This window comes from Hemicordylus capensis, chromosome 4 (genome assembly GCF_027244095.1).
Source record: "Hemicordylus capensis ecotype Gifberg chromosome 4, rHemCap1.1.pri, whole genome shotgun sequence".
NCBI classification, from domain to species: Eukaryota; Metazoa; Chordata; class Lepidosauria; order Squamata; family Cordylidae; genus Hemicordylus; species Hemicordylus capensis.
In genome coordinates, this window is record NC_069660.1 from 285,524,445 (window position 1) to 285,540,895 (window position 16,451).

At 40.2% G+C, this 16,451-nt stretch overlaps 1 protein-coding gene across 1 annotated transcript in view; it reads right to left on the reverse strand.

Annotated features, from left to right (window-relative positions):
- Positions 1-2,519: 2,519 nt before the first annotated feature.
- The window catches only part of STK3 (serine/threonine kinase 3), a 198,071-nt gene continuing 184,139 nt past the window's right edge, over positions 2,520-16,451 (reverse strand). Inside the window, exon 11 of the mRNA XM_053248375.1 lies at positions 2,520-6,481. Within this exon, the coding sequence (XP_053104350.1) occupies positions 6,323-6,481 (159 nt within the window). The 3' untranslated portion in view covers positions 2,520-6,322. The remainder of the gene's footprint in view (positions 6,482-16,451) is intronic.

Below are 16,451 nucleotides of genomic sequence, written 5' to 3' on the forward strand. Positions count from 1 at the left end.
ACCATCCTGCTCCTTTGTCCCAGATGAAGTACCCCCCTCTGCCAACTGCCACCACAGAACAGCCTGGGACCATCTTGCTCTGAGGGGAGGAGAGATGAAGTGAGATTAAGGCCCATGTAAAAAATGTAAATGGGTGGCTTGATGTATTGTTCTTTATTTAAGTTTATTGTAAACTGCTTTGGGAGGTTTGCCTGAAAAGTGGTATATACATTGCAAGCAAGCAAGCAAATAAATAAATAAATGGTATGACTCTTGAACCTGCCCAAGTCCAGTTCCCGTGCTGGATTCCCAATATTCCTCCCAGATTCTCCACCCATTTGTCACCTACATTTGAAACTGGGCAGAACACCAGGAACCTGGCAGGGAAACTGAACTGTTTCAGATGTCAGACATATTGGGACTGCACACTGCCTGTTCCCTAAATTTGCTCAACTAACTTTTGAGCAATTGAGTAAACCCGCTGATTGGCGGGGGTAGAACACTCTAAACTGTAGGTTTAGATCATAAAGCAATACCTAGACAGTCTATAAAGTCCTTTATGCTTCTACTGTTAAATTTGTTTCCTGTCTTTTGCAGTGTTAGTTATCCTTCTGTTTTGTGTCATCAGCAGAGTTGTGAAGATCTGCTCCACCCTTTGACTTGAACTCATCTAAGGTAGATAAGGAATTGGTCAGGAAATGCCTAACCGTCTCAAACTGCAAATTCTGACCCCTCATCATTCACACTGCTTTTGTGAAATTGTACATAGTTCCCCTTTTGGGGAGAAAACTGAGGCAAATTAAACAAAACTGCTCTTTGTCAATTATAAACATTTCACTATTCTGACTGAACAGCGGGCCTATGTTTTTCTTTCAGATATACCTGAAAAAAGTCCCCAACCAGTAATATGTGGAGCAGCAAAAGACTCACACACAGGGTGGTGGGGAGGGGACAATGGCAATAATATGAGGAAAGAAGCAGATTTAATGGTATGCTGCTGAAACAGGAGCAGTTATTGCCAATCTGTCAACCAACTAAAGTGAGCATAGACTGGTGTTTAAGAGCATATCCTGAGAAGGTTCTTTCCTAGTTCTCCCTTTAAAAGAAAAACAGTATAATATTCCAAATTACTACTAGTTTGCAATTAATTACCCTACACATAAGAACTGACAATTCTGTTTTGTACTAGGAAAGAGAGGAAAGCAATATTCTCAGTTACTTGTAAGTAAAATGTGAGCTCTTAAGCTTCAGAAGCATACTCTGTTAAGATGTCATATTATTCTTGATGGTATGTTACATTTTTAATAAAGACATTTCTATACTAAAGGGTGTATCAATTATTTGAAGAGAAGTCATCACAAAGACTCTCAGGCAATTGGTTATTTTGCTTTGCATGGTAGCTTTTTAAAATGGATGTTCTGAGATTCTTTCAAATTCAGGTTAGAGAATTTTGCAAGTCCTCTAATCAGCTTCAAAGTCTAAATTTTTTAAAACATCTCCTCCAGATTGTCTGCATATTGTCTTCATGTAGCATGCAATCCTCCATTGCAGTGTTACACCAAGTGCAGTGATTGTACCCATCACAGCACTCCAAAGATAAAATAATTATCCAGTTCTCCAAATTAATAACCTTAAGGTATTCAGGTTATTAATTGTATGTGGTAGAATTCATGATCATACTTATCTGAACTTTGTCCAAGTATCCACATCCAGTCAAGTCCAATTTGAGAACGGACTCTGTCCAGTGTCAAGTCCAGCTTTGCCTAGAAATCTACTTTGGTTCCTTTTGTCTCTTCCGTTCTGTGAGAAAGCAGGCCCTTTATTTTTAAAGGTGTTTCGTTTAGAGTTTGAATCACTCAGAACAGCCTGATTTGAGCTCGAATCAATTTGCACATCTCTAGCAGACATCAACCCCCAAGTCAAGCTGCTGAACAGTTCACTTGGCACAGGCAGAACGGGAGCTTCTCTAATGTTGAATCCTTGTGAAAAGGGGCTGACTGTTAAGGAATGATGCTATGAATCCGGAAATACCTCACCTACAACAGAAGTTGTCATAAAGCAGGTGGCAGATAAAATTGCCTTTTCCCAACAAAAGCATGTTTCTTTTAAAATCCTCAGCCTGCAAGGAAAATTTCTGGCTTCAAGCTGGAGAACTAATAGCTTACTAAAAATAAAGCAATCAATATTCTGAGCTCACAATCTGTTACTTTTAAATCTGTTACTTTCTTGGAGAAAGCTATCAGTCTGATTTTCAAGAGTAGATTAGACATGCCTTTTGCTGCTTTCTATTGCATAATACTCAAATGTAAGACCTAATATTTTGAGCCAATCAACACAACACTGGCAAACCATTGCATCAACTCCTCTCTCTCTCTCTCTCTCTCTCTCTCTCTCTCTCTCTCTCTCACACACACACACACTGTTAAATCTTTTCAATTTCAATGGAATTTATTCCCAAATAGGTATATTTAAAATTGTAGCCTAAGAAATGCAAGTGTGTTTGTTTAGAGCTAGAGTGAAAAACATGGCAACATCAGGAATAGATGGAAAATAACTTTTATTCAAAATGTTTGGTAACAAAGAATTAGTTTTCAGAATTTTTGGAAACTGTATTTTAAACCTTTTATGTACAAGACAGAAAAGAAATAATAAACCAAGCTGGGTTAAAATTTAACTAAGGTTAATTGTCAACTCTACTGGATTTATTGCAAGTTTTAGTAAAATAAATACTTTACAAAAGATGTACGTCTTTCAGTGGAGATAAAAGTGGTTATGGACACAAGTAGTATATGATTCAGTAAATATAAATAAATATGGAAGAATAAAAAGGCCAATTGCCTATATATCCTAAATGTCATTCCTGGCATACAACCTGTTGTCCAATCCAACCAACTGTGATTGCAACAAGTGTCTTTTTAAGTTTACTACAATTTATTACTGTATTATTTCACTGAATTGAGGGAAATGTTGCACATATAAAATTTGAATAGTATGTACCCTGAACTATTGCATCATAGTTTTTATGTCCTCCTTCTAGTATAATTTTTATCTTAAACTGTGTCTAATAAATGCTTAAATCAAAGTGAGAAATTCAGTTCAGCCCAATTTCATCTTCTTGGATGAAAAGGCTCTTACGAGACTCAGTCTCTGAACAGGGATGCTTCTGGATGCTACCTAAGTGTCTTAGCCTGACCACTGGCTCTTGAGAACTGTCCTCCTGGCTTGCATTGTGTAATAATAATCAAAACAATAAATGAAAAATCAGAGCACATTTGATTGGTCAGTCAATTATGCATAAGGCACGCCAAGGAAAGGAAAGGCTGATGCCCACACTAGTCTTTTTGGTATTTCTTTGCAGTTTAGGAAAAGGCATGGCTTAGAAATTCATGGGGCTGTGCTGAAAAACTGAGTTTTAATACCAAACACTCTTGATATTAAAGAAGGTTGATCATGTGAAGTTAGGTAATTAAGGCTACAATCCTATGCACACTTACCTAAGAGTAATCCACATAAAACACAGTGGAACTTATTTCTGTGTATACACGCACAGGATTGCACTGCAGGATCCCAATCCTAGACTCTGCCACAGCAAAGGACTGGTTTCAGGCATCCCACCACTGGAACAATGGGACCCTTTACTCCTTGCCTCCTTTACTGGTGAGTGCCTGCCTGGTCCCACCCACAGAAGGAGCCACCCTTGGTGCTGCTGTTTCAGTATAGGCAAGAGATTTCTCAGGGCAGGTCTACAACTGGCCCCTTGAACCACATCCCAAGGCTTACCACTCTTAATTCTGGTATAGCCTGGCAAGAATTATTCCTTATGACAGACGCAGTTGGACAGCTCTGCCTTGCCTGACTTCCACAAAATGTCGCACAGTGGCTGTCTGCCTGCATTTTAACAGCTTGCCCAAGGTACAGTGGGCAGGACTGTAGATCATTATGGGCACATCATTAGTTATGTCCCTTAAGGGACATCATAAGCACCTATAATTAATATTTATCAAAATGTTTTTAAAAGTTTGTGTTACCAACTAATGAGCAACTATAACTTCACAGCACATCACTATAACTCTGATACAATGAAAGATAGTGGCATACCAAGAGTAAACAGTATTGGATCTCAGCTTCAATAAAGTTCACAAGCAGCAACTTTTCCCATTTCAAAAACAATTTGGGATTTGTAAGAGCTTTTAGGAAGCTATAAAATACTAGGTTCTGTTTAACTTACTATTCGGATTAACACACATGCACACAGCCTGGCATGTACACATGTGGGCACACACACAATGCATGGTGAGCTCATAGCTGGAAATAAAGCAATGGTCCCATAATGCTGATCATTTCTGTCGATTGTTTAAGGCTTTTCGGAATGTGCTGTGTGGTCTTTCGGTTTGCAGCGCGCAGAACAGACAACTAACAATGATTGTAGGACACAGTAAGAGGAAGGGTCTGTTTGGTAAAATCAAAATCCAGAGTATCTACCTAGTGGTCACTATTAACATCCTCTTTTGCGATGTGTACAAAGTCATGTTTGTCGATAGCAAACATTCTATGGGAAATAAATGAATATCAAAGCTCTATTAGTAGGTAGTTCAGAGGAAAGGCAGAAGGAAATAAAGTAACTGTAAGATGACTTACAAAATGGATTACACCATCATACAAAAGGAGCTTATACTACATTGACTGTGATAGCATTCCTGTCACTTATTGGATCTATGTCCAGCACAAAACCAGAGCTGGAAAGGTGTGACAATATACTATGCGAAATCCAGGGAGGTGTTGTGCTTGCAAGAGAGTGCTATATAACAGTGCTGGTATACTTGTGGCTGCAACAATCTGCAACAATGGGAAGGACAGGCTTCCTAATGTTTAGAGGTATAGGTCACAATGCAGCAAGGTAATTAAAGGCTGCACATTGATTTGGGACCAAGTCCCACTGAACCCAAGTGGAGTTCCCTTCAGGTAGACGGGCACAGCATTGCACTGTTAAGACACTTGCATGGGAGCTTCCCCTCAGCTACTTACTCTGCAGCAGCAGCAGCAAACTACAAGATGTTTTTTAAACTCAGAAGAGCTTGTTGTTGTTGTTTTAAATGGTGTTGGCATTTGGTAGGAAGAGCTGCCAAAAGGGAAATTGCCTGGCAAAATAAACCTTATGCTTGTATCTATGCACCAGTGTAATTTTCTTTGGCTTTTAAGTTAGTGTTTCTCAAAGTGTGTTCATTATTACAGTAAAATATTTCCAATGAAAGGAAAAAAATGGGGGGCAAACTGGCCCAATAGTGTAGCAGTATTTTTGTTATGGAGCTAAGTGGAATATTAAAACTGATGGGTTTATATGAAAGGCAATAGCAGATAAGGGGACCCACACCTGCATTGTCTTCTTCATAATAGGGTGGTGGGGAGAAGGAGAGAACTGTATAGGCACTTGTCTCTTCTTGGTAAGATACTACTCAACACAAGTGAAAGCAACAGCTTGGAGACAAAACCCACTGGGAACTTCTCCTGAAGAAGCCCTCAGTAATAAATGGAAGTTGTTTAAGAGTGCACCATCCCCATTGATTTCAGTGAGATATGCCCAGGAGTATTTCCTAGGGGATGGTACCATCTGTCTCTGTGCAAGTATTTCCTGAATGCAGCCAAGGCATCACTTGCCCCCAGATCAGCATAGCGCTTAAACACATGCAAAACTTCAAGCTCCTAACAAGACTCTCATGAGACGTACGTGTGTGTGTGTGTGTGTGTGTGTGTGTGTGTGTGTGTGTGCTATCCAGCTGGCTAGAGCTAACACTCTTTTACCTGAGTCAGGTCTTTTATATAGTAGCAACTTTCATTTAGAGTGTGACTGCACACATAATTTACACACTAACTCTATCCCTGCTTCCACAGTTAGTATCTGCAAGCCCCATTTATAGTTAAGAAGCATCAAGCACAAAAATAAATAAGGTCACCTAAGCGTATAGAATAAATATGCCTTTAAATGGGAGGGAAATATATTGCAACTCAAAGGCCCTGCAGTATTGAGCAATTAGGAGACAGATTTAGGTCTTACAGGGAACCATACACTACTCCTTAATTGTACAACACTCAACATTACTGCAACACAGTCACAGCTGAAAGGGACCAGGAAGTGGAATGTGAAACTTCTATTGCATTGACACATGAAAGATAGGAAAGGTTTCCCACTCAGGCTGCAGGACATATAACGTGCTCTCTTTTAGTACTTCAGTTTTAGATGTTGTGAAGTTCAAAGCTGCTGCAGCGCTTTTCAACACTCATAGTTATGTACATTTTTTACTAGGGTCCATACTGACTCATAGCATTATCTTAGGAAGCAGGAGCATCAGAAGTTCTGTTGCCTTCGTTTCTTTGCATCCATAGCATCCAGAATCGGCTGCCTCTTTGCTGTGTATCTTTGACGGAGCTCTTCAATTTCCCGTTCCATCATAGGATCCAAAGCTTTTAACCTCATCTGCAGCTCTTCCAAACTTAGGTTTTTTAGCTGTCCAGAAAGAGAGAGAACATTCAGTAGGGTACTTCAATAAGACTTATTTTCACCAGAAGCAGAAAATGGATAACTAACTATTAATAAGTTAATTGTACATAATACAATGAACAACAGATAGACTGAAAACTTGAAAGCATGCACTTTCCTATCTACTCCTCCATTGTATGAGGGCATTCCCAGCATTCAGAGAACCCCCCAAAAGCAAATTATATTTCTCAGATGAGCAGATATATAAAACACAGAATGCCTAAACAAAACCAGCTTGTTCTCTATGGCTGAATTGCACTTTATAGTAGATGAGAGATCAGGCCGCTCATCTCACAAGAGGCTCATAGTCGAGAAAGAGACGTATGAGAAGGGGAGGGAAGTGAAGACAGGGATAAAGAAAATCTTATTATTCCATCCATGTACACATACTTAGGCTTAGACTCAGCAGGGTATGGGGACAACAAAGTTGTTCCAAAGGCTTTATTGAAATGGTCAGTTTTGAGAAGAGATCTGATGGAGAGAAGAGGTATCATGCAGGTTTTCTAGGAGGAAGTTCCAGAGAGTTATGCTTCTGCAGAAAGGCAAGCGAGTTGCCAAAGAAGAGGATCTCTCAGGGCTGCACGTAGGCAGCATGGACGCTGGGCTCTCCTCACTTGCTTTTGGGCCTCAATCTCTCTTGACAGCTTACTACACTATTCACTCAGCAACAGTGGGTCTAGTAATTAGCTAACTAAATAGTAACTAATTATGAAATCTACTGGCAGTGAAAATGGGACGGTTCAGGTGTCTCCTTGGGAGAAGAGGGAGGAACCGATGTATAATTGTGACATAGTCCTATCTTTAGTGACATTACTCAGTGTGTACGGAGGACTTCTCACCTCTTCAGTGGGCTATTTTCCAACAATAATAAAGCAGGGGGAGGAGGCATAGCTCAGCGATAGGTTTTTACTTGCAGAAGGTCCCACATTCAACCCTCAGGCTTTCCAGTTCAAAGAGGATTTCAGGTAGCTGGGCTTAGAGAGCCGCTCCCAGTCAGAGGAAACAATTCTGGGCTAGATGGACCAGTGATCTGACTCCGTGTCAGGCAGCTACAGCTCTTACTTTCTGGCAACGAAGCAAAGAAGTATTGCTCCAGCCTTACACCACCTAGCAGTGTCCTGCCTGATCACTGCTATGTAGAAGCAACTAGCAGTTTTGAAATACACTAGCAAGGTCTCAAAGAATTCTTTCTGACAAGAATACCCAGAAGCCCAGATCCCCCACTGGGCCACTGGCACGCCTATTAAGGCAAGTTGCCTTGGACAATCAACACCGTTTGAAACAACGGCCTGCATTGAGGGGGGAAAGCCAAGGTTAACGCTGACTTTCTTCCTCTCCAAGCATGGTACATGAGCATTTCTGCAAACAATCACTTGATTGCACGAGAGTAATAACAACAACAACAACAACAACAATAGCAGCTATTAACAAAGAAGATGGCTTATTCGCATGCTGTCTGGCTGCCTGAATTGGATTTGTGTCAACAAGTGGGGGCGCTGCAGGCAGTGACTCTGTCTTCCACCTGTCCTTGCAGGCAACAATCCAATTACAAAACAGAAAAACTGTGAGGTTCATATTTATTTCATGGTCCGGAGGCAGCAAACCTTCACAGTTCTGTCAGAGCTATTATTGTGTGTGCATACATTCCTATAAGGTACCACTGGTGGTAAAAATATGTCTATTTCAGACAAAGAGTATTTAAGAATTAACACAAAAGTACACCCTTATGAGAAAAACTGCAGCATGTTCAGCTCTACAGAAAGTCCCCGAATATTCCAGGAGACACATGTCTGACCAAACAGGACAGCAAAAATGAATAATGAAAGCATAGATTTTGAATCAGCCTGCTTAGAAGTAAATATTGAGTTCACAGACCCAGGGTATATTTCCATCAGCACAGTCTGGTCTATTTCCCTTGAGGATAAACAGTAATTTTCAACCTCTATTTCCATCATCATCCGGAACATACAAATTAACAAGAGCAATGAGTGCAATGCACGCAATTCAGACTCCTAATGGCATGATTAGTGTTAATATCCAAAGTGGAGCTAAAAACTGGGAGAATTTACAGAGAGGTCTTGTTGCAGAGTTAAAGTTCTCCCAATAAGCATCAGCAAAAGGGATGACAAGAAGACTTAACATGGAGGTTTAGTGATTAAGGGGGTACAATGACTCATCTCTTACTACTGAACTGAAGGTCACTTTCCACACTATGACTGCAATCAAATCAAATTGTTGTACACACACTCTAATTTCCCTGAAAAACAATGAGATGGATGATATATATATTTTCCCCAGCATGAAGAAAAAGTAATGTAGGAAGCAGCCTTCAAGTATTAAAACTTGCACTGGTCAATAAATATGTAAAGCAAATTCACTCAGTAAACTTGGCAAAGAGGCACCTTTTAACATGGTGACTCTCTTTATTTAGCAGGGGGAGAGTAATTGGCCCTATCCATCCCCAGCACAGTACCTCCAGTGACTGTTGCTGCTGGTGTTTATCTTATGTTACTTTTAGATTGTGAGCCCTTTGGGGACAGGGATCCATCTTATTTATTTATTTTTTATTTCTCTGTGTAAACCGCCCTGAGCCATTTTTGGAAGGGCGATATAGAAATCGAATAAACAACAACAACAACAAAAACAGAAGGAATAGAACTGCCCAATGGAAGCAAGATCAAGAACCTGGAAGAGAAAGAACATTACAAATACTTGGGCATTCTCCAGGCTGATAACATTGCACACACTGAAGTTAAAAGAAAAATTGGAAGTGAATACATCAGGAGAGTTAGAAAAATTCTCAAATCCAAACTCAATGGCGGGAACACCATACAAGCCATAAACACCTGGGCTATACTTGTTATCAGATACACTGCAGGAATAATAGACTGGACCCAGGCAGAGCTAGAGAGGCTAGATCGTAAGACCAGGAAAATCATGACCATCAATCATGCTCTGCATCCCCGCAGTGATGTCGATAGGCTATACCTCCCTCGCAGCTCAGGTGGAAGAGGAATGCTACAAGTCCATCAAACAGTAGAGGAGGAGAAAAGAGGCCTTGAAGAATATATCAAGGACAGTGAAGAAGATGCACTTCAAATGGTCAATAACGAGAAACTATTCAACACCAATGAAAGAAAGCAGGCCTACAAGAAAGAACAAGTCAAGAACCGAGCAGAAAAATGGAAAAATAAGCCACTGCATGGTCAATATTTGCACAATATAAGTGGAAAATCAGACATCACCCAGACCTGGCAAAGGCTTAAGAATGGCAACTTGAAGAAAGAAACAGAGGGTTTAATACTGGCTGCACAAGAACAGGCACTAAGAACAAATGCAATAAGAGCAAAAGATGAAAAATCAACCACAAACAGCAAGTGCCGCCTTTGTAAAGAAGCAGATGAAACAGTGGACCACCTAATCAGCTGTTGTAAAAAGATCGCACAGACTGACTACAAACAAAGGCATGACAAGGTAGCAGGGATGATACACTGGAACATCTGCAAAAAATACAAGCTAACTGTAGCCAAACACTGGTGGGACCATAAAATTGAAAAAGTTGAAGAAAATGAAGATGTAAAAATATTATGGGACTTCCGACTACAAACAGATAAACATCTGCCACACAATACACCAGATATAACTGTAGTCGAGAAGAAAGAAAAACAAGTCAAAATAATTGACATAGCAATACCAGGGGATAGCAGAATAGAAGAAAAAGAAATAGAAAAAAAACCATAAAATACAAAGATCTACAAACTGAAATTGAAAGACTGTGGCAGAAAAAGACCAAAATAATCCCAGTGGTAATTGGCGCCCTGGGTGCAGTTCCAAAAGACCTTGAAGAGCACCTCAACACCATAGGGGTCACAGAAATCACCATTAGCCAATAACAAAAAGCAGCTTTACTGGGAACAGCCTATATTCTGCGACAATATCTATAACAACTGACAATAAAATTCAGCCATCCCAGGTCCTTGGGAAGGACTCGATGTCTGGATAAAACAAACCAGTCAATAACACCTGTCTGACTGTGTAAACAAGAAATAATAATAATAGGTTGCATAAGTTTGTGAGTAGCAAACAACCTATTCATTAGATTCAAGTTATAATTTATTATGTAAATTATGGATTGGGCAATATTATTTAGGAACTCCTATCTTTAAGTTGATTGATCTTGTTGGTCCAGGAGTCCCTTCTTTGGGTAAATATGCCATGAAGTTTTGTAGCTTCAAGATGAATTGTAGTTTTTTTCCTATTCAAAAAAATCTCTCTCACTCTCACTCTCTCTCTCTCTCTCACACACACACACACGACCAAACTTTCTGAAAAATTATAATTTCATTCAAGAATCATAGTCAGGAATTGCAATCAAATACCTATTCAAAATGGGCAACAACCAACTTCATTAGAAGCCAAAGGGTTGGCACATACCGGTACTAATTTTCAAACACAAAGAATTAAAGGTTCCTCCAGATGCCCTCAGTCATATCACCCAAGGAATTAAAGCTTGAAAGCATCACTGAGTTTGGCTCTGGATACTGAGAGGAAGGAGGGAATATTAAACCAGGGCAAATAAAGGCAAAAAAGAAAACAAATCCTTTAATGATTCTTCTGTGTTTGTGAATATATTGAGATTAGCATGAGTATTAAAGAAAAAGGCCATCTGAATAAAATCCACAGAAAAGCCAAACCAGAGTTCTAGTACAGATGTCAGAATCTTGGGGTAGGAGAGGAAGAAATGGCTATTTACATATGTATCTATTTAAAACATTTCTATCCTGTCTGGAAAGTCAGCTTACCACAAAGATTAAAACAAAATAATAAAAGCCCCAATAAATTACAAATGCCAAACTTCCCATCAACAAGGAAAGAACCATATAATTAGCAGCAGCAAGACCTCATAAAAGAGACTTTCAGAGCAGGTGTGTCTCACAGCCCTTCCAGAAAGGTAAAAGGGAGACAAAACTCCAATTCTCAGCGTGGCTATTCCATAGCCTCTGGGCAACTGTATGGAGAAGTCCTGCTCCTTTCTGAAGTTTTCACTTTACCCAGCACAGGTATACAGACAGGGGGTCCAGCTGCAGAAGGCAAATGGCAACAAGGCTGGTCTCTAAGGTTTTTGGGTCACAGCACAAAGGGCCTTCTAAATGTAAGCACTAGCAGCTTGAAATATGGTCCAGAAATAACTGGAAGCTAATTTCTACAAATATGTTGAATATGCTCTTACCTCTATGATAGGAACTTCATTCATGCTAAATACAGAGTAAAACTCTTCATTGGGTAGGTTTGAAAAAGAGGTAAAGTAGCTGTTAAGCATTATATACAAATTTTGCCTCAGACTGGTTTTTAAATTGTAACCTTGTCAATGCGATCAGGAAAAACCTGTTTTGTTTTGCTTTACTTCTTAATACTACAGAGCAAAAGTGGTCCATTTATGAAGCTCACTATAGAACAACTGTCTTTTTGGTGGTCTGTGGAAATCTAAACTTGGTGATGTTCACTTACTATTAAAACACCACAATGAGAGGCTAGGACAAGGTATATTTTAGCTGTATTTTATCATCTACATTTTTAAAAATGTGTTTTAAGTTTTGCTTTTTAAAATGGCTGTCAGTTTCTCTGGGCCTAAGCAATTGAGTGAGACAGAAATAAAGGACAATGAATGTTCTCTACTGTGGAAAGTGGTTTGCTCCCTTAAAAATCAATGCTTCTTTGTGCGTAAGTCTTTTTCAAGCAGAAGTTGGGCCAATGAGCCTGCCAAATTTCCCCAAATCGAAGATGACTCTGAATTTAAGACTACCCCCTTAAAAAGTAGAGGTTAAATACAGGTTATACCTGTATGTACTCAAAAGGAATAGTACTCCGAGTTTAAGATGACCACCTAATTTCTAATATCACAAAACTTGAGAGGGGGGATTAGTCTTGGATTCAGGTAAGTCCAATATATGGTCTGTCTCTGATGAATGGTTCATTGAATGTGAAACATAGTCTTCATTATCGTCTTTGACCAATATCACAACATTGAAAACAATATAAAATTTTAAACAGCCATATTAAAAACATAACTGTACACTGGATCTAACCATTAGAGAGCAGAGTGCGACAAACCCATATTGCTGAACAGAATTTTGCAACTGTATGTGTGATAGACAAATTTGCATCTATTAGCAAATATGTGATGTAGAATTCATCCAATCGACCTAGCAGATTATGTAAAAGAAGGTCAATTAACCTTCGCCTAAGATCTATATAAAAGACATACTGCAGGAGCACATGCGCAACCGACTCAATCTCACCAGAGCCACAGGGGCAATATCTCTGCTCAACTGGAATTCTACTTTATCTACCAGCCAAAAGTTCTGAAAGGAGGGCATTCATACGGGCCCTCAAGAAGGCCCATCTATGTTTAGGGAAAGTAGGGAGGAATAGATAATCTGCTGGGCGATCATCCCACCACTGAGCAGGTGGGATGACCTAGATGACCTTGACAGGTTTTTCTGAAACTCAATACCCCAGATTCTTTGTTTAATAAGTTCTTTGGCCCTGACCAAACCCACAGAGAGGATTGCCTCAGGTGAAAAGACCATAGGCACGGAGTTTCCTGACACAGTTCTCCCACCAATTCGAGCATTGCCTATCTAATTATAACAAGGGAAAGAGACCAGAGGGCAATACGTTGATTCTTGCCCAGTTTATTAGTATTAGATATCAAACTCTGGCTTCTATCGAGATAACACCCAATTCCAATCTTAGAGTGGCATCAGAAATACATTTGGGGGGCAGAAATAATGTTCTTAAGAACCTGGCTTGGAACTGTTCCAGGAGAATGTGCACATATGTACATAGCCAAAACGATGCTGTAACAGGCATTCACTATCAGTGGCAAACATCCAGGAATCCACATAATCTATGAGCAAATTGCACAAACCATCTCCACAAAAGTCTTTCACACACACAAACATACTAGCAGTTCATTGAAACATTTAGCCATATAGCTAGTTCCTTTCCAGCTGCCGCTTGCTAGTAATTAAGAAAGAATCTAAGAATAAAAATCCATAAGACCCATAGTTCATCCAAGGAAGGACAGGCCAAATCTATTGATTTTATTATTTCCATCATCATTACTTAGGAACGATTAAATGGAAACCCTGTTTCCTGTTGAAGAAAAGTCTCTGGCATCAAATACTCCATTGCTTCATCAGATAAACACAATTTCCTGGTGAAGCTACCCTGTAGTCCAAAAATATCATTTGTCTACAAAATTGAAAACACATATCATACTTTAATTACGCAGCTACACCAGAAAACAATTCTGGAATGCAAAAAAATAGTCTTTTGTTTTTGTAAAATATCAACTGAAACCACACAATTTGCTGTTCAGAATCGCCTGGGGCAACCAGAGTGCTAAACCATTCTGATGTAGAGACTGTGGGAAAAAGAAAAACAAGTTTATGACATTGTGATAGCTCTTTTAAAAAGCCGATAAACCACAGCCATTCACACAGACATACATGCATGTCCTTCCTATATCAGACAACAGCCCTTGGTGCTGTTGCATCAATCCCACTAAGAAGCCATTTACTTTTTCCCAGGACTACACACTCACAGTCCAGCAATCAAGTTCTCTGCAATACAGCAATAATCCAACCTCATCAAATTTGGTTTAGTCCTGCCTGTAGTGGCAGCTCCAAGATGAAGACTATTCTATCACTGTACATGCTCACCAGCTCCCCTTCTTCAAAATCACTAGGATAACAGATACTACTACGTCCCTAGGCATTCTGCTCCACAGCCCAACTGTCCTTATAAACCCTGCCACTGAAATTAGCAGAATGGACTACTTTTTACAACAGAATATGCTGGGGGGAAGTTACCAAAAAATGAGTATGTATTTTTTTAGAAGAAATTCTGAATCAGCAGATGCTTAACATTCAATAACTAAAAAATGACAGGATGCTTAGGAGAAGCAGAAAATTTCAAATCAATTTTATTATGATTCAAATGCATCACATATGGTAATTATTCAATAAAATGAATAATGTTTGAAATTGAAATCCTGAAATTGAAATTTCAAACTGTTCTTTTACTTCCCTTTTGCTAGCACATTAATAACAAAATTCTATGACATATTTAATTTCTTGAACTTCACTAAAATTGTGATCTATGCAAAATAACTGTGTGCGGTCAATAACAGGCCTCACCTACAGACTATAGGTCTACAACAGGCGTCACCTATTTGACTATAGAAAGAAAAAGTTGTTTAACTTAGCAATTTGAATGTTGTTGCTTTTGATCTTCCCTCTGCTACTTTTGCAACCACATAAAGTCATACCTCACCAACTGTGGGTTTCCCAATCGAGGTTTTGAGTATCCGCGACCAGGAAATTGTGACTACTCACCAACTTGAGTATATGCGATTATCATGGGATTTCGTAGGCACAATTTGCCGAGGGTGAAAGTCAGGAAAGAGTGGAGGAGCACTGTGGAGAGTTGGAGAAGCGCAGGAGAGGTGTTGCAGGGTTGGAGGGGGGAGTAAAGAGAGATTTGGAGAGGTGGAGGTGAGATGTGTGGAAACTGTGCAATACTGGGGGCTGTAGAGTAAAGGCTGCTGTGCTTTCACTGCTGCTGGGGGAGCCTACATTTCACTGTTTGCTGCTGGGGGGGCCTGCATGGGCTGGGGAGCTGTATGGCTGCTGTGTGTCTTTACTGCTGCGTTTGCACTACCTTTTACGGAGAGGTAGAGAAGCGGAGATGAGAGAGAGAGAGGAGCAGTGGAGGGGGGGTGCAGTCATGGGAAAGGAAGATGCTATGGCCAAGCAATGTCATGTCCCTGGAGGACACGATCAAAGTCTTGGACTGCCTGAAGGAGGGCCAAAGCAACAGCGTGGACGGAAGATTGTTCGGGGTCAATAAATCTACCATCCGCAGCATCAAGAAGAATGAGGATGCCAGCAGAGACAGTGTTGCCAGTGGGACCAAGTTCTCACTCAAGGACTCAATGAGAAGATGGAGAAGGTCTTGAACATCTGGATGGAGGACCAGGCACAGAAAAAGGTCCCTCTCAGCACCCACATGATCTGCATTAAGGCACGGTGGAACCACCAGCACCTGATGGAGAGTTCTGAAGGGGGAGACCCTGAGAAGTTTCAAGCCAGAAAAGGCTGGTTTGAAAACTTCAAGAAGCACTTCAGCCTTCACAATGTGAAGCTTGCTAGGGAGATTGCCTCTGCAGACCACGAGGCTTCAGCCACTTTTCCTGCTGAGATGAAGAGGCTGATCAAGGAGAAGGGCTATGTGACTGACCAGGTGTTCAGTGTGGACGAGACTGGACACCATATTCCTCCTACCCCTCCTCCTCAGCATTCTGACCATCTGCATGGCTGTCAGGTAAGAAAAGCTTCTCATTAAGATGTTGTGTGTTCCACTGTTTTCTTGTGATTTTAAAGTGCATTTGAGTAGTTTGTGGGGGTTCAGGAATTTTCAAAGGGCTCAATGTGCTCATTCATTTTGGTTTCTCTTGGTAATTCATGCTGATTCTGTTGATATTTAATGAGTTTTGGTGATTTTTTGATCATTTTCTCCTTGATTTTTAGGCGATTCTGAGGTCATGGTTCCCCTAACCCCTTGTTTTCAATTTGTTTTAATGCCTTGCCAACCGCAAATTTGCTAACTGCAAGGTTTCGCGGGAACGTAAACCTCGCAGTTGGTGAGGGATGATTGTACCTCAAAAACAGGCAAGAAAACAGTAGATGCAAAAAAAATAACACCCAAGAGCTACTACAGTGATCCCCCTCTTGCATTTGGGGGGTGGGTGAGAATTATACAAGCATATTTCACTTAGTGGAATAATTTGTGTCATATTTTGTCATTTGCCTTTGGAAGCAAGTTACAGGTACACATGGTCTCAGCAATCACGTTTTCTCTATCCATAGTT